Source organism: Epinephelus lanceolatus, chromosome 24, assembly GCF_041903045.1.
Source record: "Epinephelus lanceolatus isolate andai-2023 chromosome 24, ASM4190304v1, whole genome shotgun sequence".
Lineage (NCBI taxonomy): Eukaryota > Metazoa > Chordata > Actinopteri > Perciformes > Serranidae > Epinephelus > Epinephelus lanceolatus.
The window spans coordinates 16,344,733-16,369,427 of record NC_135757.1 but is presented as its reverse complement, the minus strand read 5'-3'; the positions used below and the strand labels follow the sequence as shown (position 1 = coordinate 16,369,427).

General features: G+C 39.9%; 1 protein-coding gene across 2 annotated transcripts in view; it reads left to right on the top strand.

The window, feature by feature from the left end:
• Positions 1-2,955: 2,955 nt before the first annotated feature.
• The window catches only part of LOC117255090 (semaphorin-5B-like), a 38,936-nt gene continuing 17,196 nt past the window's right edge, over positions 2,956-24,695 (top strand). Inside the window, exons 1-5 of one of the 2 annotated variants that reach the window (XM_033623657.2) lie at positions 2,956-3,070; positions 11,343-11,392; positions 21,489-21,677; positions 24,309-24,408; positions 24,487-24,532. In XM_033623657.2, coding sequence (XP_033479548.1) covers positions 21,533-21,677; positions 24,309-24,408; positions 24,487-24,532 — 291 coding nt within the window. In that variant the 5' untranslated portion in view covers positions 2,956-3,070; positions 11,343-11,392; positions 21,489-21,532. Of the gene's footprint in view, positions 3,071-11,277; positions 11,393-21,488; positions 21,678-24,308; positions 24,409-24,486; positions 24,533-24,695 lie in introns of those variants that run through there. The other variant, XM_078165577.1, reaches the window with a different exon arrangement.

Genomic DNA, 24,695 nt, shown 5'->3' with positions numbered 1-24,695 from the left:
TCACACAATGCTGCTAGCGTCCCATTGGCTTGCTTTATCAACTCTACTCGTCAGTCATTGGACCAGAGACGTGTGTCAAACGCATCTCATTGGCTCACACGGGTTCTCGGCTCCTATTGGATAGAGGCCACACAGAAAAGTGAATGCGTTGTTCCTGTTAGCTAATAATGAATTGCTAAAGCGCGGGAAATTACCACATCACTGCTAGCAAAGCAGAGGCAGAGCTTTGCTTTTGTACGTGTATATTCGCGGTGAAAAGTAATTAAGTACATTTACTCAAGTACCGTATTTAAGTACTATGTTGCGATACGTCTACTTAAGTCGAGTATTTCCATTTTAAGCTACTAGTTTAGGCGTGTACTTAACTACAGTTTAAAGGGAAGTATTGTACTATAAAATGTACTATATTTTGCAGCTATAGTTGCTAGCTTAGTTACTTTTAAATAAAGTCCTCCACAGGGGGACTCCACAGCACAAGTAATATTACTTTAACATATTCTAAGTGCATTTTGCCACTAGTACTTCTCTGAGCTACTATTTAAAGAAGTAAGTGGGGTTTAATGTGTAATGGGTGTAATGGAGTATTTTCACACTGTGAAATTAATACATTAGATAAAGTATCTGTAACTTCTTCCACCATTACTTATCCCTCTATGATACCACGTTGCCTACATATAGCATACCCATTTCTGGCCATTAACACACACACACACACACACACACACTACATATTTAATTATGTTGAAATACTTAAAAAATAAAGAGCCATGGCCCTTAGGGAACTAATTGCACTGTATATATTGTAACATGACTTCCTGGAGGCCATGTTGAGTCCCTTTTTCGGGGCTTCAACCCTCCCTCTACAAAAATGGCCTGAAAACTGTCATTTTACAAAATGGGTTTACAATAATGTAAAAAAATGTACTTTAAATGTACTTTATTTGATAATTAAGTAATACAAAATTGTCAAAATTCAAATGTTGCCTTCAAGGAACACTTTTTGTTAATGGAGCTCCACCATGACAGTTTTTGGTGTGATGTATTTAGGTTTATATGCTGTTCAAATGCATAACAGTTATCATAATTTTCTTGTTACCTCCACAACTTCACCTAGATGAGTTAAATAATGTTAGTTTTGATAAAGTTCAGGCTATGACACTGTATAGTCTACTAAAACATTGTAACATTGTAGAAGAAGAAGAAGAGGGTAAAATTAGCCCTTCCAGTTGATGTCCACCAGGAAACTAAAACAGGCATTCAAATGTAAAAGTAATGATCAAACATTGAATTATAACTCTCTTGTTTTTGGAGAGGGTTATGATAGTTTGGTTTGATAAATTGTGCCTATAAAGATTGCTGAAATATGCTGACACTCTTTAAGTCCTCCACAGGGGGACTCTATAGTAATATTACTTTAACACATTTTAAATGTATGTTGCCACTAATACTTCCACTTTTAATTTATTATTTTAAAAACTGATTAATTAATTAACATAAATAAAGTATTTCGATACTTCTTCCACTGTTGTCTATGACTTCGTAGAAAAGATGATGGTTAGCTTGATTTAGCTGTAAGTGTGGACCTACTTTTAGCCAAGATTTAATAAATACTAAACAAAGCTTACAGTTTATCATACTAGATAATTTGGATTTTTCATATTCCATATATGAAGTTAGCTGTTCAGTCATGTTTTTTCTATAAATCTCACTTCTTTTGCTTATTGAAAACCCTTTGACAATGTCACAAGAACAATTTGAATGCAAATATACAGAATTTAAATTAGCCTTTATGTGTAGGTTTGCATTATGTCACACATACAATTTAATATAATAAAGGTTGAGGGGTATTTTTTACTGTATTCATTTTCAGATAACTGGGATCAGCCTGTAAAGCACAAGTTTTAATTGCATTTGCAGAACGTAAGTTCCCCCACACAGTAAATATGTCCTCAGAGGAAATAGGCTCAAGTGAAAAATAATAACTTACACTGAACATTTTTAAAATATTAATGGAATTGATTAAAAAAAAGCTTATAATTAATTTGTTTGACTGTTTGCCTTTTTTTCTATGGACATTATATTTTGAACTTCTAATTGAGTTTTGAATACAAAATAAAAGTGTATTATTTTCTGTAAATGTTAAACCATAAAAGAAAGTTTGTGAGAAATAATCACATATATTATATCTGCTTGTTCCAACACCTAATTGAATCTATGCACTTACTCTGACATGTTTGATGTCTTTGGAAACTTTAGGATGAAATGCACAACAAGAGCCTTCATATATAAACTTAGTATACTGCCCACGTGAGTTATATGATTACAGCAAGTTGTCTTAACAGCTCAACCATGTCAGTGCAGGTTGCAGAGCAATGTTCCAGCAGATGGCAGTCATGCTTTTTCAGTGATAACTGCAATGCATTTTTTTTTCTGCCAGTGAAGTCACCTGTGTGTTTGCAGATCAGATCGGCCATGTAAAAAAACAGCTGTAACAGATCTGGAAGACATTTGGTGGCCTTCGGGACAAGAAAAAGTTAATTTTTGTCTTTTTTGTCTTAACTTATTATATTTATTTATTTATACCAGTGCCATTGCCCATTTTATTGTTCTCTCCCAACATTCAAAAGGTTACACTAGGTTACTCAGGACTTGTCTTCAAATGCACCAAAGGGTCAGTTTTATTATTTCAACATTGATATCTGTACCATAAATTTGGGTCTGCAGTGTTAACTCAGTTTTTTCACACTGATTGTTTCACATCTCACACACACACTCATGTGAAATCCTTCAGTTTTATTAATATTCTGGCTGCTCACTTTTCATACAGATGAGCCTCACTCCTGCTCTAACAGATGGTGCTGCAGACTTGATCACACTTTAGGTCCACCCTGGCTCTTGACAGCACCCCTACTGGTCTGAATTAAACCTTTAACTTGTTCCCGTTCACAGAGCCGCAGCAGAGTCCAGACCTCTGGATAGCGGGCTGCTGTGAACCTGCACCACCTCCCGTCTCTGAAACCTGACTGATTAAACTCGCAGGAGGACTTCCATGATGAATAAAAAGTGAAAGGTAAGCTCGAGAACCATTTAGTTGTACAAACTTAATTTCACGAGTGAGCTTTTGCGAGACAGCACCACACTTCTTATCGCTTTTTGTTCCATTTAGTCCCGGCGGTCAAAGACTTAACACCGAACTCAATTCAAAAATTAAGTTTTTATGGTGCGGAGCTTTCAGGGAACCATCAATAACGTTAAAACATTTATGAAACCCATGGTTAGGGTCCGCTCTCCAATTCGGCTTACATGTACGGTGCAGCAGTTCATGCAGTAAAATGTATTTCTGAAAAACACATCGGAACGCATGCTCTGGTGCTACAGTGAAAAATAAGTACTTCTTATATCAGTGCTATCATGCTGTTACACCGCGGTGTATTAGTGCAGAGGAAGGTTTTGGGAATTACACGAAAAGTTAAATTAAAATGTCAGCTGCAGAAGCTTCATCAGCATTCATAAACACAAAAAGTACTCTTTAAGGTATGAATACAGATTAAATGGAGACTGGCATGCCACCTGTTTAAAGTGGCAGTTTGCAGAGCTGCAGTAACTATTAATCACATTTCACAGTAAATTATGCATGACAAGTTTTAGATGATAATGTCAGAATACACTGGCTGATCCTGTTAAAAGCTAATACAGTTGTGATTTGCTTCAGTATTTTGCCTTCACATTTAAACTATCATAATGAACACATACACCTGAATTATCTCTATCCTACTTGTCAGAGGACCCTGTTAGACAAAATAATACGGTAACAGAGTGAGCAACAAAACTAGAGGAACAGCTTGTCCCATTTTTTGTTCTGTTATGGTATTTCTCAGTTTAAAGATGTGTTAAACCCTTAATTTCACATTTTTACTGATGAATGCACTATTTACTAAGCGTGGGTAAATAGTCTAATTTCTCATATCTTCATACTTTCATGACATTTTTAACGGGGTATGTGGTATATTACAGTTTTGTGTTAAAAATGAAACAACAACAACAAAACAATAAAGCTGAGTTACCGCTGATTGAAATCGTTACAGTGCTGTGTTTCTAATATACAATTAGCCTACTTAGACAAGTGTTGCTAGGTTTAAGTGCTTAATGGCCTATAGAATAATGAATAAATAGGAAATAAACGGCCTTCTTGCTGGAGGACCTAATGACACTTGTTGCCACAGCGCATACCGACACATCGGTGGACTGAACGGAGATGATTTGTTGAATAAAATCGTGTAGCTAATGAGTTGCTTTTGTAGCAGGAAGACGTAAACGCAAGATAAAGTTATATGTGACAACACTCCCAAACAGAAGCAGAGGCATTTTTCTTTATTACTAGTCCTGTAATGTTATTCTGACCGCTCGCAGTCGCCATCGTTCTCAGCTCAGCTGCTTTTTCTGCCAGTAGAGACTGACCTCTGGTGGTGCGTGCTGTGTACTACAACACATAGCCTCAATACAGCATCTTCATATCAGTTTATTAAAAAGAGGAGCGTCTCTTCTTTTGATGGTATTGAATACCTTTGGGATTTATAAATACCCAAGTAAACCTTAATACCTTGACATAGCCCATGCCTACTGTTCACTTTGTTAGGTAATAATAACTTAATAAATCTATTTAAGAGACTAGGCTCCCCTGCCATGCTTTTCTAAAACATGACAAGGTGACAGCTCTCGAATAGTTAGGGTCATGACAATTTTGCACCTAAAATGCAGGTAATTACCAGTTTAATCAGCTTTAATCCATCATGTTTCCTTTTTTCGTCAGCCATGCTTTTGTTCGTACCCCAGTAAAATGAATGGAAGCCAAAGGCTAAGGATGAAAAACAGATCCAGAAACCTCTAAGAAAAAGTAGTTAGCAAGTGGTCATAAACAGACAAGGACCAACCATGCAGGAAATATTAGATGTATTCATTGATACTTTATGGTCAAAGACATTACTGTGCAGGAGATTTATTTTTTATTATATTTTCCACCACTTTTCAAACACCAGCTTACTGGAAACAGAGCCGCGAAGAGCTTTCACTACATACAAGTGTTGGCTGCTAATATATCCCCCTAAATGGAAGTGGCGTTAAATCATTAAACTGGACGCCTGAGTGTGTTACCCACAGACCTCTGCAGTTTCACATGAGGTCAGGCTGAAGTGGAAAAGGAGAGAAAGATGGATGAGGAGAGAAAGAGCGCGTTTAGTGCTGAGGGGCTGATGGACAGGCGGCCGAGCGTTAAGGTTTTCTCCACTCACAGACCCCAGAATTTAGTCTTTGAGACGGTGTGTGTGTGTGTGTGTGTGTGTGTGTGTGTGTGTGTGTGTGAGAGAGAGAGAGTGAGAGTGTGTTTAACCTTTATTTATTCAGGGAAAGTTATGTGATTTTCTCGGAAAACTCAGTGGAAAGCCGCAGTCTTTGAACAATATTTGAGATTTTGCCTTTTAGCATAGTAGAAACAGAGCAGTCATTAAGGGATTCAAACTACCAATCTTTTAATCACAAGTGAGTGACAGTTTTGGTAAGGAGTTTTGAGATGCTAACCTAACCCCCAGTCAAGAAATAGCTCAAAGGCTAACTGCTCTGAAAACCACAGTCTCTCATTTTTACATTTCTATTTCTGCACAAGTAAATAAACAACATAGGAAGTGTAAATAAGATTTTCCCCCACATTGGTCAGCCTAGTCTAGCAGCTCCCCCCTGCTCATAGCTCATGTTAAGTTAGGCAAAGCACATCCTGGACCTACACTAACCTAGAGGAATTTGATGTGTCATATTTAGCATATTTCTCATAACTTTTCACATTAACATTTTCCCCAGAATTTTTAAACTCTCCATTTACTCTTGAGTGTCCTCACTGGGCTGCTTGTCTAACCTCAACGCTGCTCCTCTACTTGTGTGTGTGTGAGACTCCTGTAAGCACAGTTTTATTGCTCCAGTAGAAAGGTAAACCTCAGTGACTTCTGGGTTTTAAAAAATCAACACAGCCAGGTTTGTTTAGAAAAGGAGCGAGCTGAATGTTTGAAGCGTTAAAAGTCAATATTTCTTTGTGACACACAGACCTGTTTCACAGTGGAGCGCTATGTGCCGGACAAGGCATCCATTGAGGGCTGTGACGCGTGTGGGAGGGTGGTGGTGGGGGGTCAGGTGCTGGTTTTTGGGGGTTAAGAGTTGTTGGGTAACCACTGTAGGCCTCCTTTGCAGCTGGTCATGGATTAATGGAAGTCATTGGAGATGAACTAATGTGCTTAATTCATATAAACACTTACAGTAGGTTTGTGATTAGCTGTACATTTCCTGTCTTGATTACATACACCCGCAATGTCTTTTCTAATCCAGAACGTGTGATGTTTTAGCTCCAGAGGTGGATGGGTGTACAATACACAGGACAGCAAAAACGTGATAAGCATTTTGCATATATGGTTAAAGGATAACTTCAGTATTTTTCAACCTGGACCCTACTTTCCCATGTTTTTTGTCGAAGTGGCTTATAGGAACAACAGCCTTTAAAACTGGGCTTGTCATCACTTGCACCATCCAGTAGTCCTGCCCCATTTCCACAAAGCAGTACAGTACGGTTCAGTTCAGTTCGGCTCACTTTTTTCCGTTTTGAAAAGTTGTGGATGGTACCAATGGAACTGTTCAGTACCGTCCCCATTTTTGGTCACCCCTCTGTTGGGGTACCTAGCACACAGATCTGGTACTAACAGGTGGAGCTGTGAACACTGCAGTCAGTTGATTGGTCAATAGCGGATGGTCACTCTGCTCAGGGCTGAGTTGTGGCTGGTTCTGAGACTTATAACCACTGATCATACAATGGGGAATTATACATATATAAGTAGACTGTAACTATAAAATGAAGGATGTTTTGCTGCCTCTTGGTAACTTGTAATATTACTAAATGCATGAGTTGATGACGTGAATCCATCAACACACCTTAAATTTCATTGTGACATCTTTGACCATTAATTAGTTTTTATATGACTTACACTTTTAGTAATGAATGGATCTCCAAGCATTAAAAAGATATATTAATTTCGGCTGGGTTGTGTGAACTGCATATATTGTTATTGTCACTTGGAGAAAAAAAAGCGTAGCGGAGCGTCGTTCCTGTGGGCTCCGGCAACACCAAACACCTGAGCCTGCCTGAGAAGAATTAAATGCACAAACCTGCTATTTTTGGTATTTATGGTGATTGTTGGAACAGTGGAAAGATGAACCAGTGTTTGAAGTGTGTTTTATACTGATAAAACTATTATTTATTTAGGTCTGGTGGGTTTGGTGATAGCAATTTTGGGGCTGTTTCTGCTGAAACAAAAAGGATCTTACTCTTAAACAAAAAGGTCTATCTCTGTAGGGATCCTTTCATAATGTTGTCAGACACTTAGAATAACAGTATGAGCCTGTCAGTGGCAAAACAACCACTTTTAGTGGACTTACATTGATGGCACATAGTTGTCCTGAGTGGTTACATTAGCCTTTTTTTCAGCTGGCTGCAGCACTCTCGTTTAATACTGGTCCAGTTTTAAAAAAAAATGTCTCCATGAATAACTTAGACACAAAAACATCAGCAAATAGGGTCCAGGTTTAAATTTGAGCTCCTAAAGCCTACTTGGTAAACATTATGGGAAGATGGAGGATGCTTTAATGCTTAATTTTACGCTTTTTTTTAAAATGATGATCGCTATAAAGGACAGATAATCAAACACGTACACCGCAAATGGCACAAAAATACTCGTAACAGCTACTTGAGTTTAACCTAATGTGCTCAGAGGTGGACGTACCATAAATATTTTGAGCTTTTCAAAAGACGCTGGCATTTAGAGGCCATCAGAGGTAGCCGAATATGCTCTAAACTTGAAGTGATAAATTTTCAGAATCATACAAGGTGATATAGAAGTCACTATCATATTCACTCGTTAAGTTGACAGCTTGGAGGCCATCTTTTTGCTCCCCTGAAGTGTTCTCTGTAATGTTCAAACCTGGCCATCTCTCACCGATCATGGTTTGGTTTTCGCTCAGCACCCCCCTGCGTCTCACTGTGCCTGTAATCATTCAGCCTCAGCAGTGACAGGAGGGCTGTAAAAACAGAGCCGGAGGAGGTCATTCTGAAGTTTGCACAGGAACGAGCCATTCATCGTCTCAGGGGGGTTTGGTACTCTGCTGTGGTAAGACTGAGGCTGAGAGAGATGAATGTCCTGCTCTGTAAAGGTTGGGGATGAGGCCGGGAAGTGTTATTTATCTCTTATGCTCTGCTGGGCACACGGGAAGCTAAACGATCCTGTCGTTTTTCAGTGGATATGATTTATTAGTGCCATTAATTTGCTGAATAGGAGGTCACCCCTCCGCCTTCTCAGATTGGCACTTGTGTAGCCAGGCATGGCTAGTGTCGCTGTCAACAGTATGAAAACCTGTCACACCTTCTGCTTGTTGACACAGAGTATGTCCATGTTAAGACAGTTAATTTGGAAACATCATGTGTGAAAAGGACATGTGTCCACTGTAGTGTTTGAAGTGTGAAGATCTCCCTCCCTGACCAAGCTCACCTAGTCTCCTTCCAAAAGCTCTCTTTCCTCGTATCTCTGTGGCATACAAGCACTGTATATGTGATAAAATAGTCCAAACTAAAGGTACACTTACAACTTTTTGAGGGAAAAAAGTGCAATTATACCGATTCAATTCAGTTTAGAAGTGAATCTTCTTGGATGAGAAGTGAAACGTCTTCAAGAAACTCAACCAAATCCAGCTGGCTATGATATAGCACTTTAGATTATCACTGAATGTTGATGACGCTTTGCATTTTGAGGTCTAAAATAGTTCGAGGGTTCTCCTCTGTAAATATGGAATGTTAGACTGATCTTGCATGTATTAAATGGATAATTCAGATCTTTTAAGGTGGGGTTGTGTGAGGTACTTAGCCATAGTCAGTACATTACAGTAGATGTTGGACGGCGTGTCCCTGGTTTGGATAATTAGGCAGGAGTACGACACAAAAGAAAAGAAAAGCACTGCTGCGGATGTATTTTAGCCAGCTAAAAAAAAAAAAATAAAAGTTTAAGTGTACACTACACTGAGGATATTTTTACTGCCTTACGTTGCTGTAGACAGCCCTTTGGACGGGAAGCTTGAGTCCCCCATCCTTGCTCTCATCGAAGCCACAAGACCCCATTGACGAAGACAGCAATTTAACATCACTGAAAACAGGAGCTGCTGGTCTTCCGCTGCCTTGATCTGTTAGTCAGTTTGTGTTATGTGTGACTTTGATGAATCAGAATTAACCCGTGAAAACGTCACAGTCACACAATAACACAACAAACTAACTGATCAAGGTGGTGGTAGACCAGCAGCTCCTGTGTTCAGTGATGTTAAATTACTGTTTTTCTCTATGGAGTCTGGTTTTGAAGAGAGTGGCTTCAGTTACCCTTCAGAAATTACTGTCTGACCGCAAGTTAAAGAGGTGAAAATGTTCTGTATGTAGCATACACATAAACCAATAGTGATTTTTTTGGTGGATTTTCTTGGATGTTTTGCTGCTGCCCCCGTCCACAGCAGTACATTGCTTAGTGTCTGTGTCAGCATTTCTGTCTGCTTCTCCAAACTGGGGACAAGCCAACTGCTATCCCTTGTAGGTAATATATTGACCATGGATAAGTACCTCATACAGCACCACTTCAAAAGATCCAAGCTCTTCCTTTAATAAAAGAAAAATCTTCTTCTTCCTGGTGTTGGTTGCAGCCATCCCTATAATCTCCACTACTCACTGTGAAAGCTGCGTTCAGGGATGATACACAACTGAAGCATGTCACCATTGCACTAGCGTGCTTAAGTAAATATCACAAATATATCACAAACAAAAAACCTTTCCAGCATGAGGAAAAAAAGTGCAATTAAAGAGCTTAATTTGAATGAACCTGAAGGACTTAAAGGAACTCAGTCAACACATACAGGGAGTAGACTCTTTTTGTCTTTGATGGGTCACAGTCAATCGACTGTACCAGCAAACAGTGTGACTCTTTCTGCTGGCCATCAGGTGACTCTGGAGGCCAGACGGGGTTTCTTTGTTTAGACAAACAAAATGTTTGTCTGAGCTAATGGCATTTGCTATTGACTCTGCATCCTCGTTCATTTGCACGTTGATGATACTGCAGCTGTGTTCGACCAACACTGAGACTCATTTTGTATCCAAATGATTTAGAATTAACCTCAGATCACTTTATGTGTACTGATTCAGATGTCGATAGTTGGTTTAAAGAAGTTAGCCAACAGTTTTCAGCAGCTCACTTACTCAATGCCTTTTAATTGTTATAAGTAAACCTACATTTTTAGGGTTCTGGTTTGCACTTAAAGAGACTGTGCTCTTCTCACAGCAGAGAGTTTCTCATAGGAAAATGTTTTGACTGGAAGTGGTTGTAAAACTGGAGCAAAAAAGGTGTTATGTGGCCTGTATCCATGATGATATAGCCTAGTTTGACTACTTTATATCCCATGAAATTTCATGGGAAATTTCCTTAACAGTAACTATAGTGTACGCATGATTCAAGCTGTCTGTTCAGTGCAAATAGGCTTCAGAGAAACTGATCTAAAATGTCATGAATTGGCTTGCTGCTTCCTGTTTGGTGCTGGGGAGAGCTCAGCTATTATTGACAGTGTTCACGTCACTGCACTTCAGCATTTGTCGGAGCCAACACTAAAAACTTTCAATTACATAAACATGTTTGATTTTATTGGAGTATCAAGATAAGAAAAAGAGTTTTCTGACCAACTTACATCGAACGATTGAGATCACAGCAGCGCACACCAACAAAGATAAAACTCTCATGACTTTATTCCAACATTGAACATTTGTCTGCAGCAGTAAAACCACTTGAAAAGTCGTTTGCTGCCAGTAAAGGCAAGGCCAGAATGAAATAGCAAAGTCAGATTAAATGCAGTTTCCTTGGATTCTTGGATGTTACTTTTTTGGCCCTCTGAATCCATTGCGGCGAGGATGTCACTGGCAGCTGGTTTGGCCGTTAACAACCTTAATCTGACCTAATTTTTGCCTAAATTTAAAACTGGATCTCCTTAGGATAACAATCCAGACACACACACGCACACAGGGCAGACATCCCTCTCTATTCAGAGAGTTAAGTTTGCTCTGCACAAACAGGAATGCTTTGCTTCCCCCCCCCTCCGTCTCCCCCATCACACACACACACACACCCCTTCACTCCCCCCCTCCACCTCCCTGCACACACTCTGGTCAGTGTGCCACTGTGTGCCGATGTGTAACAAGTTCTCATACCTCTTTCTTTCCCTCTCACCATGTGAAGGATCTGTGCCAGCCGTTTGTCTCCCGGATCAGTTTGGTGATGGTGAGCAAGTAAGTTTATTTTCCCGCATATATCTCTGTGTGCAGTGTGTGTGGAGGTTGGCTGTTTCAGTGCAATTACTTATTCTTTTGTGTTGTGTCCTTTCTGGCTTTGTGTCGAAGTCGCCCACTTTTTGTGGCTGTTTTTCTGCCTGTCTGTCAGTTTGTCTTTTCCCCCCCTTGGAGGCTAGTTTCTGATTTAATGATCTATAACATGACCCCCGACCTCTCCCTCCCTCCCTGCTACCCTTTCATTCCCATCCTCAGCGCATGTCGCTCTGTCTCTCCCTGCGGAGACTACATGTTGCATGGACAGACGTGTGTTAACATTAGGAGGTGGGGGGGGGGGTGTTCAGGTAATGTGTAGTGGATATTTCCTTTGTTCTGTCTGAGGCATGGGTGCTGAAATTGGCATGGGGATAGTTTGGGAGAGAAAGGCAGAGGAGAGACAGAGGAAAAGCTTGGATCAATAGCTCCAGTCTGGATTCTAACATTATGTCTGAATGGGTGTAATTTATGGAGCCTGACTATTCAATATAAGCACAGTTTTTTGGCTTTTTGTCAAGTGGGAGCCACATGTTGCACTGATTATAACCTCGGATACTGGGGAATATTTTTGACTAGAAGCAGCACCTGGCAATTTGTATGTAAAAATTGCAATTATTCTCTCATTTTCCCCGAAAATAATTGCTTGCAACATGGCTTGCACCCTCATAGATGACTAATAGGATCAAGATAGACTTACAGATCTTTAATTTGGTTTTCTTTTTATGGCATTTTTATTGAGAGTGAGTTAGGAGCATGACTGGAAAACACTAGTCATATCTGGCACCACAGTAATCCTCTCACATGTGCTTTAGTCTGTAATAAGGACTACATTTTATGAGCTCCCTCTCCATGACAACAGCATCAATTAATTAGATGCAATGGATTAATCGTTGATGTACTACAACTGTTAGTCACCCAAGAGTTTCACAGACAAAGACAGCTGGTATGATAGTATTAGATTGACCCAGACTTGCACTTTTTTGTACTGGGCAGCAGAACGAAAAGCAAAACATCCACTCAAAGGTACATTTAAGAATAAATGCGAGAAGAGCTCTGGAACACAAACTCACCATCATACTGAGATAATAAAACTCAAAGCAATCATTTGTATTCTGTAGCACACCATAATTAGATAAACTTAAGAAATAATGCCTGGAATATTTTTCTTCCATTTACAAAACCTCCTCATGGGGTGGACAGTATTGTGTAAACACTGTTAAAATCTAATTAAATCCAATACAATAGCTATACATCATATTACCTCTGCGAAGCTTATTTGGGACTCTATTTTGAAGACTGTCAGAGCTGAACTCATTAGTTTTGGGAACAGTTTTGAACCTCATCTCATCTTATCTCAACATGCATATAAACTTGCGACGTTCCTGTTTAAATTCCACTTATTCATTTACGTACCACTGCACAAATTTATATTACTTTTATCATTTGTTTATATTTAAGCCCTGTATCTTGACTTGAACTAATTAAGTCTTTGATTCAGATTTTGCTTTTACTTGTGTGATTTTTTTAAAGATATTTAATGAGCATTGTTGGAGGGAGACGACCGCTTCTTTAATATCATGATAGAATACTTGAACTTCGATGGAGCTTGGCCAGTTGTCAAGGAGATGGCTCAGTTGGCATCACATGACCTTAAGATGGAACATCAGTCATGTGATGACAAGAGGATTTATAGCCTCTGCAGAGTGTCTTTTTTGTTGATTACAGCTATTGTCTATTTAAATTTGAGGCAAATACATCATTTCACTCTGAGCTAGGCTTGGGTAGTATGAATTTTTTTATACCTTCATGCCTTCCTGAAATTTCCTCGGATATTTCGTATTTGACGGTATTTGTGTGCAGCGTTACCCAACTCCCCTCTCGACCGGCAAGTTTATGATGTTGCGCAAGCTCCCTTAGCTTTTTCAGTCTAATAATTCTTCCAGTTATTTCATTATTAAACAGAAAAATACAACCGTACATCTTCTGAATTCAAGTCTCTCTCCACCAAAGACTAATGTTAGCTCAATTGCCTTCTTAAATCATCTTAAAACACACTTCATTCACACTTTACAGAGCTGTGCTTGTGCCTGATAAATGCAAGATGGCATTAAAGTACCATGTGCCCCAGGGCTACGATTTGTTCACGGCCCTTCGCAGGGACAATGTCCTGTAAAGTCTATGTCCTATTTTGTATCTAACAGTTCTCCAACTGGGTTCGAGTTGACTGATACTGGCCTGGCATCGTGACATGAAACAGCAATTTTTAAGTTAAAACAAACAACGAGTGCTGCTGGGGGACTCACGATTAACCAGTCACCGCCACAGGCAGGACTAACGGCATTGTCTAGCTGTTGTCAAGCGTTGTCAAGCGGTGTGCCAGAGCCAATGAGGAGTGATAACAAAGATGGCGAGCACTATTGATGAGATAGACGCTGCTATCAAGGCTGTTTTAAGTTGACATATCTTGTCATTATCACCTGACATCGTAGTTTGTTTTGCTTTGCTCGGCTGTACTCTTAAAACCCTGCTAAAATAGGTATGTTGGCATCAGTGTGATCTTAAAATGATGTTAGATTGAGGCCAGTATGTTGGTCTCTAGTGATTGGTTAGGCAAAATTCAACCCCCTCCCCCTTGTAAATCTGTGAGAGTGAACACAGTGTCTGACTGAAGATGGAAAACGCTAATGAGTTGATGATTCTGTTTGATATCAGGCAACTTTAGCTGTCTCCATCACACTGAGACCATAACACAACTAGTATTGAGTGTAACTAATTTTCACTCCTGCCACCTAAAACTAGAAAAAAAGGCACTTTCACGACCTGTCAAACCTGGACAAACATCAACCATGCCTTATTTGCAAACAAGAACAATGAATCAGAAAGCACTCATGACTGACGTTTAATTTTATGACTGTTAGGGCACCAAATACAAGTCATCTAATCATTTTAAGCCCATTCATTGGCAATACAGAAATGGCAACATCAAAAGGTACAGGCCAGAGCACCGCACAAAGTCAAGCATATTTTTTTCCCCTGTGATTTTTTTTTTCCTTGTGGGCTCTGTCACATTGTCTGGCCCGTGCTTTTAAATCAGCAGTGGATTAATCTAAGTCCAATATTCTCTCTAGTCTCCTTTTCCCTCTGTATTGTGTTCCAGCAACTCCTGAGGGAAATATCTGTCTTTTTAGCTGCTAAATGCTGCAACATATTCACCAGCGTTCTCCCAACTGTGTGTGTCTGCTGTGCGGTGCAGGGCAGGTATTGTAAGGGATGATTGGGCAGACATTTTCAGTCATGTCTAATGACTTTCCTCCAGAGGCAGAATGTCCTGATGGTGAAGCATTTCAGAGAAAGCAAAAGGTATGCGTTTGGTTATTACGCCCTGTCATTATGTCTTTCTCCCAGACAGCATAAGAAATAGAGTTGATGATAAGAGAACAGAGGGAGACGGAGAAGAGCGAGTGGAGATAGGAAGAGAGGGATCGGTGCAGCTGTGTGCCTCTTTAGGATTCCTGCTCTCTACCTCCTCTAGCCGGGGCCAAACCGGCATCATTAGTTTTGGCAAATTACCCGAGCGGCCATTGTGGCACAGCCATGGCACGTTAGTGTGTCTTTTTAACTGTGGCTAAACTCAGTCTATTCACTTGTAAAAGAGAGCAGCCATTGGCAGATAGTTGGCAGGTTGCACAGAGAGGCCATTCACCCTGGTAGGAAGGAGCTGAGAACACTGCCTCGGAAATGGTCCTCTCTGAATATTTTGATGGAGAGACTTTGGATGCCCTCTCAGTGTCCGTTTGCTCCAACCGAACTGACTTTATTGGTAATTAATATTACTACTTTATATGTGAGACGTGCTGTCATGTGGGAGCTGCTGCTGTAACAGTCAGAGAGATTTTTAGGAGTTTGCTTCTGGTAGCAGCTGTTGTTTTGTGAGCCGTCATTATTTAAGGAGGAATTTGGGATCCCAGGTTTTTTCGGTGTAGGGAGGTGGGGTGGATTCACTGTTTCTTTTAATGATATTTGGCTGACGTCCAAGTACAAGAGAGTTTAGACAAGAGGCTGATACACAAAGGTCAAACGCTGGACTCCCTCCTTTTATTTTTAATGCCACGGAGGAACAACTTACCAGGCTTCTGAATGAGGAAATAATTACTTGTAATTAATTTCCCTGTCATATATCACCTTAGTAAAGAGGATATGTCAGGATTTTAATGAAGCACACTTAACATGTAACCCAATGTCTCAGCATGCTCATTTTGTAGCCTGTGTAATCCTGGTGTAAGTGTTATTAAGCATTTTCAAGGTCTTTGTGTATCTTTTGTCATCAGATCACGACATATAATTCCCAATAATGGCTGATTTGTAAGAAATGACTGAAGGGGTTTCACTCATCCTGACAGAATAAGAAATAGCACCTTCACAGTGTCAGTATGGCTGCCCTGTTGGCGCATTCAAACTTAGCGAGCTTAGTGGTCACATGGCCACAAAGGAGATTCATCCATGCTTTACTCTCCACTCCATCGAATCAACTCATTCATCTATAAGCAGTGAAGGTATCCAAGTGACACACACCATGGGAGGGCCATCCCTTTGGCTCCTGAAAAGACTGAAATGTTCTACTGCTTCAGTTTGTCTGAAGACAAAGCCAAGAGTGCTTGAATAGAAAGTTCTTGAAATAAAGAAGGGAGGCTCACAAAAACACTCAACTTCCATGTTGCTTTAATTTTGCAAGCATGCTTTAAAATCTTAAGATCAGTATCTGTCTCTGGAGCTTGCAGACACACACGAAAAAAACAACAACTCAGAGATTCTCAATTTCTTTCTCCCAACTCTAAAGTCCAATAACTACATGTCAGCTTCTGGAAGAAAAATGGAGAGTTTCACAAAAACCTCTGCAGTGTGTAAACTTTGTAAAACTTTGATGAAGGGCTGCGGAAACACTGCTGCAGTGTCCAAACATTTGTTAATGTGTCACAGCAGTTTCAACAGAGACCACGGAGGCTGCAGGTAGTTCTGCTAACCTTTGTAGCGCAAGCATTAAAGATGATAAACATGCAATTTATTTTTTGACTCTTTGCTTTTGCTCCTGAATGACTGGATAATTTCACAGCCACAGGTCCTGAAAAAGGACTTAAAAGGCAACTTTGGTGTTTTTCAACTTGGACCCAATGTTCCCATGTTTCTGTGTCGTTTCAAACAACTGACTTATGGGAACAGCAATATTTTAAAGTGGTCCAGTCTTGAGTGAGAGTCTTGCAACTGGCAACCACAAACAGGCTGCTATGTAACCACTTAGGTCAATGTACATCCACTAAAGGTGTTTGTTTTTGTCACTGACAGGCTCTGATTATTATTCCAAGTGTCTGACAACATTATGGAAAGATTTTTAAAGAGATGGACCTTTTTGTTGAGGAGTAAGATCAGGTGATTGTGGTGATGGTAATTTATTGGCTGTTTCTGGTTGAACAAAAATGATCCTACTCTGTAACAAACAGGTCTATCGCTGTAGGGATCCTTTCCATACGTTGTCAGACACTTCAGATAGCAATCTGAGCCTGTCAGTGGCAAAATCAATCCCTTTTGGTGGACGTGAACTGACCGTGCATATTGCCGCAAGTGGTTATGTTGCAGCCTGTTTTGTGGCTGCCAGCTGTAGCTCTCTCGCTCAATACTGGGTCAGTGTCCAAAACTGGTCTTCCCATTTGTCACCAAGACACAAAAACATGGGCAAATAGGGTCCAGTATACACCGACGTTCCCCTATAAATAAATGAATCTGAGAAAGACAAATCACCATTTCCTTGTACCAGCCAGTATCCATCGATATGTGCAACCTGTGACAAGAGGTCACAAGTAAATATAGCTTCTTTTTTAAGGTGTTACAAGTCAAAAAGTTTGGGAGCCGCTGATTTAAAGGGCTGAAGCCATCCTGATGTGTACATACATACATAGGGGCAGCACTATAATATATATTTTTTCCCATACAGGGCTTGTAGACTTGGTCACTGCAACAAATCACATGCTGGTGATAAAAGTCAAAGTGAAATAAGAGGACCGGTAAGCTGTCTATATATGGGCAAAGGTTTTAAAGTAGTTAGCAGTGAGCTGTTTTTGTTGCAGGGTCTCCACATGTGATGGATAACAGACCCCTCTGCAGAGTAGGACACATTTAATGACTTTAGGCCAATTATTATCATCGCTTTGGTCAACACAACTCATTTTCAGTGGCTCTAGTTTCTGGAAGACATTCAGAAGATCTGTAATCCCACGAGAATTGTAATCATAACTGCAGCTGCAATGGATGCTAAAAGATAAAGTATACACCTGTCATATATTTTGCTGTATTGATACAGTGAACCAAAGTCTTAAACTTTATTCACGGCGACTACAGGAGGGTTAAAACCTTGGCAGTGTTCCGCTCTGTGTGGAGGTCACATGTTGGCTCCGTGTTCCTGTGGTTTTCCTCCCACAGTCCAAACACATACAGGTCACATGAATCGGAGACTCTGTATTTCTAATCTCCCCACAGGTTGTTAAGGCTTTATGGTGTTTTTCCAACACAGGCTGTTACATGAATGACTGAATGTTCTGACACGCTCATGGCTCTGGGAAAACAGGCTTGAATATTTTTTGCCTTTACTTCCTACTTTTTGGTCAACGCTGGTTTGCTCCCAAACCTAAAATATCTTACTCATTGAGAACACATTGTGATCACTCAAGTTACATTTGGAAACATCAACTTTGTAGTCTCTACTGCTGACAACACAAACAAGCTTTTGAGGTCTTTATTTAAGACTGTTCAAAATTTTAAAGCTGGAGTGCTGAACTTTTGTCTCCCCCCTCTGGCAATAAAAGCAATTACATACACAATGACTATCAATACCTGTAAGAGCACTCCCTTCAAGTATTTTTTTTTTTACTTTAATCCTTTAATCTGTTTCTTTTTTATCGGAAGCATCCTCTCCAGAAACTTTTCTTGGACGCTTCCTAGGATGTTCTAGCATAGCTTCTGCCAGAGCTTCTCCTAGCTGCTGCTCAGCCACTATGGTCTGTCCCCACTTCTTTTTCTTTCTTAATTTTTTATTTCAAACTGTCAACATACAAAGTACCAGAAGAAAACATCAGAATTATGCAAAAAAGACTGTATATAAAACTAGACAACGCATCTCCTCTTCCTCCCACTGTGCATAAATTAAGCCATATATTCAGGACATGGCTGCTGCCATCTTGCACTGGCAACGGCATTTGGAGCCAGAGTCTGCGCAGTAGCAATCTCAGCAATGTTAAGTTCTCACCCATCCAACCAGTCGCGAGAACACCAATTGGCCCACACAGTTGTCAGTCATGATGTCATTTCCCCTTTTTGTAACATCATATTAATTAAAACCGAACTCAAAAGAAAAACCAACACTTGAATGTACACCAGAGTGATAAGAACTACCTAAAATGACAGAAACCATCTTTGGGAAAAATTAAATTGAGCTGTCATGTTGTCCGTCTTTATTATATAGTCTATGACTGACACCAAAACTCTGCTATACTGAGAAACAGAGAGCTTTCCCTGGTGGCAGTAAGCTTAATCAGCTTTGTGTGAACTCATTTGGCGAAAGCTTGAATGTAACAGAGGCTCATTTATATGTTAAAGTCCTAAACTCCAACTTTAAGAGGACTTGTATTTACATTTTCCTGACAAGGGACCTCTTGTGGTTATTCTGGTCATGGCTGTCCTTTCTCATACACTGAGGCAGAAGTGCTTTAATATTATTTAAATGCTGAAAAACCTCTCAGGAAGATGTTCGGGGTGTGTGATTGGGCGGACACCAAGTTTCAAGTGTCTGTTGTTTGCATGCCATCTCCTACCAACAGTCAGTGTTGTCTTCTTTTAACCATGACTATGATCATTCTAGAGCCTTAATTAAGTACTTTTAATTGATTAAGCATGAGCTTAACAGAGGTGGTGTTCCTGAAAATGCTCATATGAGTCATTTGGAAGGCACAGACAAACAACGTATTTTCTTATTCAGATATGAGGACTTCTTAAAATTAGCATGCAGACTTCATTTTTAACTAGGGCTGATTACAGAGTGAGAACCCATCTGCACATTTTCTAATGCCCCTGAAGAATCTGACTGACGTCTGCTGCTGCTCCCCCTCACTGTACTGAATAGACAAGTCTCCGAACACTAGGCCTCTCACTGGCCGGCCTTTGCACGGTGAGAGGAGCATGGCCACAGAACAAAAGCGAGGCCAGCGGTGAAAGCTCTGCTCCTGTCGCTTCGTTAAGCAGCAATGTCAGACCCAGCAGGTTGAAAAACCTCTGCCTCCACACACATTCAGTCCTCCTGGTGAGCAGTAGACAGGCACACATTCACCGCCTCCACTATCCAGAGCTGCGAGGAAATTAGTTAAAGGGTTAAAGGAGGGTGGGAGACATTTAACAAACCTGCTGAACTGTAGCTCACAAGAAGTGTTTTTTGTAATGAATGTGAAATTTAAAAATAAATAAATGGTTTGATTATCATGCAAATTTAAACTAATGTATCCTTCAGTTTGATAATGAACGGTGCACACTAGGCCCACTTATTGTTCTCTGCTGATTTCAGCTGACAGTTTAACTGCTTTTGGTGCAATTTGTTTTCATGGCTAAGACATAGACTGACACGTCTTCTGCTTTCAGCTGTTGCTCTTCAACTGTTTGATGGACATTTTAACTGCCTACAGGTATTAAAACTGCACAGAAACAAGATTCAGGCTGCACAGTTAAAGAAACACTTCAGTTATAGATTCTGTGTTGTGTTAGGAAAAGCTCATGTAGCCTCGAGCCTAAACGCTCATTTATACTCCTTTTACGTAGCAAAATAGGTCTGTTCAATTCAAACGTTGTGATCGTCCTTTTGTTGGCATAGATACATCCACTCGATGGCAAGAGAGGGCAGAGTCAAACATTTCTGACAATAACAAACATGGCGATGGTGGAGGAGGTCGTCGAGCTCATTAAATACAGTATGTTACACTGCCCCCATGATTTGTGGTGGTACTGCTGTGTATTGTCCGTATCTGTAAGCTTTTAGAAAACATTCACAACTATGGATGACCTGAACCCAGAAAACGCAGATGGCTCTGTCCATATATGCATGTAACACTGACCATAAATCAGCCATAAAGCAGAGATGAGGGGTGAGCTACAGATTCAGTCAGCAGTCTGGGATTGGGCATGTCATCCCCTGCTGTGTGTATCTCATGCTAAAAATAACAGTGAGATGCTGTAACAGTGGAGTTGGCATCATCCTTTTGACCTGGATGTCCGTATGTTCACACAGTGGTGAGAGAAGAGCTCCATTTGTCTGCTGTATTTCACCTGTTTGCCTCATTGTTCAAGTTTGGCATCACTGAGGGAACTTCTCAGATTGCTATCTCAGCTCTTCACTGCAGGTTGTTTAACATCATGACCAAGTGTTTGACAGTATGCCCGACACATGTGCTGGCATTGATGCAGCCTAAATCATCAGCTAATTTTTTTTGTGCCATTTTGTGACACGCTCCACGTAAAAGAGCCTTTGCTCTGGCCCCTGGACCTTTGGTCATCATCGGATCATCGTCTCTGAGCAGATTTGATGTGTATAAATGAATTCTGATGTTGACACAAAGACCCTTCATGTGTCTCACAGTTCAAAGTTCACACCCCCGTTTGGCTCCGGGCCCAGGCTCGTCTTTGAATAGCTCTCCTCAGTCATAAAGATCACTGTTGATGGCACCCTCGGTTTGAGAGTCGGCATTAGAGAGATTGGCGGCTCTGGCCTTTTGAGGTGAATTAGCCATGACCGAGTCCTGCTGACACTGAGGGGCTGGACACCCAGGGCAGATAGACAGAGCCAGCAGAAAGACCGCTGGGCTGGCAAAACTAATTTAAATGGATGGACAGGCGGATAGAGAGCAAGGAAGTGTGTGCAGAAGTGTAAAGTGCTATTACAGATGCTTAAGCTTTATATTTTGGTCACAAGATTAGTTGTCATCCTTGTTGTTTAATGTGCTTAAATTGACCGACTTCTCCTCTCCGACAGGTGTTTCCTGAGGACCTGATAGAAGACTGGATGTGGTTGTAACTATGGTTACGTCAGGGTGGGGGGCGTGGGCCCTCTCCCCCTGTGGCCTCGTGCTGATCATCTGTTCGTCTGTGTGTCTGTCCCAGCAGCCTCACATCAAACCAGTGGACTGTAGTCGAAAGGAGCATCCTGTTGTCTCTTACCAAGGTGAGTGCGTCAACATCAGTCTGCTTTTCCTTCAGCTGCACATATTTGTTGGTAAAAAAAAATCTGACATTAAAGTTATACATTTATGAGAAAAAAATTGGGATTTTCTCTGTGATTAAAGCGGTAAATTTCCAAGAAAAAACTCACAAATGTGCTGCCAGAAAGTCAGGTGACGTAGTATAAAGAGTAACAAAGACCATGTAGGGAGGAAAGTTGTGATGGATGAATTTGTACAGGACTTTCACCCAGGAGACCAGAGTTTGTATCCCACGTGGGTTATTGTTAGCTGTTAGTTTTAGGCTTAGCTGACTTAAAGCTGCTAAATGAGTGACTTTATCACTCTTTTTAATATGTCTACTGACTTTCTGGTAAATTTAACACTTTTATCTCAGAGAATATCCATTTTTTTTCCCTCAGAAATGTAGTGTTTTAATCTCAAGGAATTTCCAACATTATTTATTGTAAATATACAACTTAAGTCTCAGAGAATTTTCTTTTGTGTGTGTGTGTGTGTGTGTGTAAATTTACCACTTCAATCTCAGAGAATAACCAAAATTGTTTCCTGTAAATTTACCACTCTAATTTTAGAGAATATTCTTTGCTTTTCCTCATTAATTTACCACTCTAATCTCTGAGAAGTGTTTTCTCGTACATTTTCCACTTTAATCTCAAAGATTTTCCAGGGTTTTTTTTTTCTCATAAATTCACCACTTTAATTTCAAAGAATGTCTGGGGTCTTTTTTCTGTTTATTTATCATGATGATCTCAGAGAATATTCAGTTTTTTTCTTGGAAATTTACCACTTAAATCTCAAAGATAATTCTTTTTTTTTCCTGAATTGTCCATTAGATTGTCCAATTTTTTTTCTCGAAAATTTACCACATTAATCTTAATTAATCAGTCTTGGAGAATATCAGAGTTTTTTCTTGTATATTTACCACTTTAATCTCAGAGAATATCTGAATTTTTTTTCTCTTAAATATACTCTAATCTCAGAAAATATTACGTTTTTTCTCTTAAATTTGCCACTTAAACCTTGGAGAATATCCGAGTTTTTACTTTACTTGTAAATTTACCTGAGAATATCTGGATTTCCTTGTAAATTCAACTCTTTAATCTCAGAGAATGTCCAAAGTTTTTTCTGTGAATTTACCACTTAAATGTCAGAGAATATCTGAAGTTTTTCCTTGTAAGTATCCAACTTTAATCTAAAAAAAAATTTCCTGCTTCACCCAGCTCCTTTTTGTGTACCTCCAATGTCCTTAATACGCTGTCGTATGTCTCCTACTGAGCTGTTGGTATAACATTGATGAATATAAGTGTGTGCATGGACTCAGTGTTGGCTGCCACAGATCGTTATGTCCACAGGCATGTGCACAAAATTAATTTGACTTCAGTAGCTCCTTCTGAAATTCTCTGTCGTCTAAGTGATGGTTTGTATTTATATCATATTGTTGCCCTCTTTAATGGTGTTCAAAGTGGAACAGAGACCTCAAAAATGGTGGTATGGAAGAACCAGGATTTAGTCGTTGCTCTCAAAGTGTTGCTTCACATTTAACATGAGACGAATAAAGAATAATTATTATGAAACACGAGGCTTGAGCTAATAGAGACAATAAAAGCACGGCAGTGTTAAAAGCTCTCAGGTGGCATTAATCTGTATTAAAGAGCTATCTTATGCATCAACGCTCGCAGTTAAAAGTTATAGGTTTTATTATTCTAGAATTATGTTTGGACATTTGAACAGACAGAAAGGTTTATATGAAATGAATAAATGTTTTGAGTGTCTACAGCATGGCCTCATTAAATGTCCTTATTCAGCTGTCTAACAACTGTGAAAGGGTCTGTGATGATATTATTTTGACAGGATGTCAGCTTCCATTCAGCTCACAGTGTCGCACTGGCAAACTATGTTGTTATTGTATTGGATACTTTGTCCCACAAGCTAGGCCGTCCAATAAAAGGGACCAGCGTTAATTTAGACACCAGTAAATTGCTCTGAAGCAGTGTGAGAAGGATTCATTTGTTGCACTTTATGTGGTTTGTTCACACACTACCCAAAGATGATGTAAACAGCCAGTGGCTTGTTTACTGTTCAGTTTTTGGTTTGCTGTCATCCTGCCCGGGGTAGAGGTTTTAAATCAAGTCCATTTAATTTAATTTATTGTAATAATAAACTTTATTGATAGAGCACCTTTCATAAACAAAGTCACAGCGTGCTTTCCAGGGTAAAAAACAATGTGCAATTAAATAAAGTCAGGCAAATAAAAACATACAGAATAAAATTAAATTGAAATGTACTGCAATACGATAAAAGAGTCATACCAAGGGCATTGCTTTTATTAATATTCCTGTTGATACTGTAATCATTTCAACTAGCCTTTTTTGAAGCCTTGTCCTGAGCCTCCATTCTGGCATCAGGTCAAATGGCTCACAGGAAGTCGCAGAGCTGAGGGATCAGGTGATTCACTGCAGAGAAATGTGACACATCAGTAAAACACTGAGGGGCCTGGAGCTGTGAGCCAGGTACCATTTGGTGGTCAGGGGTTCCCACACACATTTTTTATCATGACTCTGCATGACTTTTCTCCCTTACATGTCCCACCATCCTGTTGTTCTCTCTCTGTCCAGCGCTGAGGCCGTGGATGTCGGAGTTCTCCCACCCAGGAGTGAAGGATTTCTCCCAGCTGGCCCTGGACCTGAGCAGAAACCAGCTGATTGTGGGAGCAAGGTGACAAATAAATACACTTAAAGCGGACAAACAGCATCCAGTCAACATTATCTCTAACATGAAGCATCTCTTTTACAGAAACTTCCTCTTTAGACTGAATTTGAGTGACGCCTCGCTTATACAGGTAACATTAGCCCAGCCAAGAGCGTAAGTTGTAAGAGATAAGAGATGTGACACCTTTTAGTTTGTAGTTTAACTAATTTCTCTGTTATACAAGCAAAAATTTGAATTGATAAAAATGAATAAAACTATATTTGATTTATTTAAATATGTACTTTAAATACTTT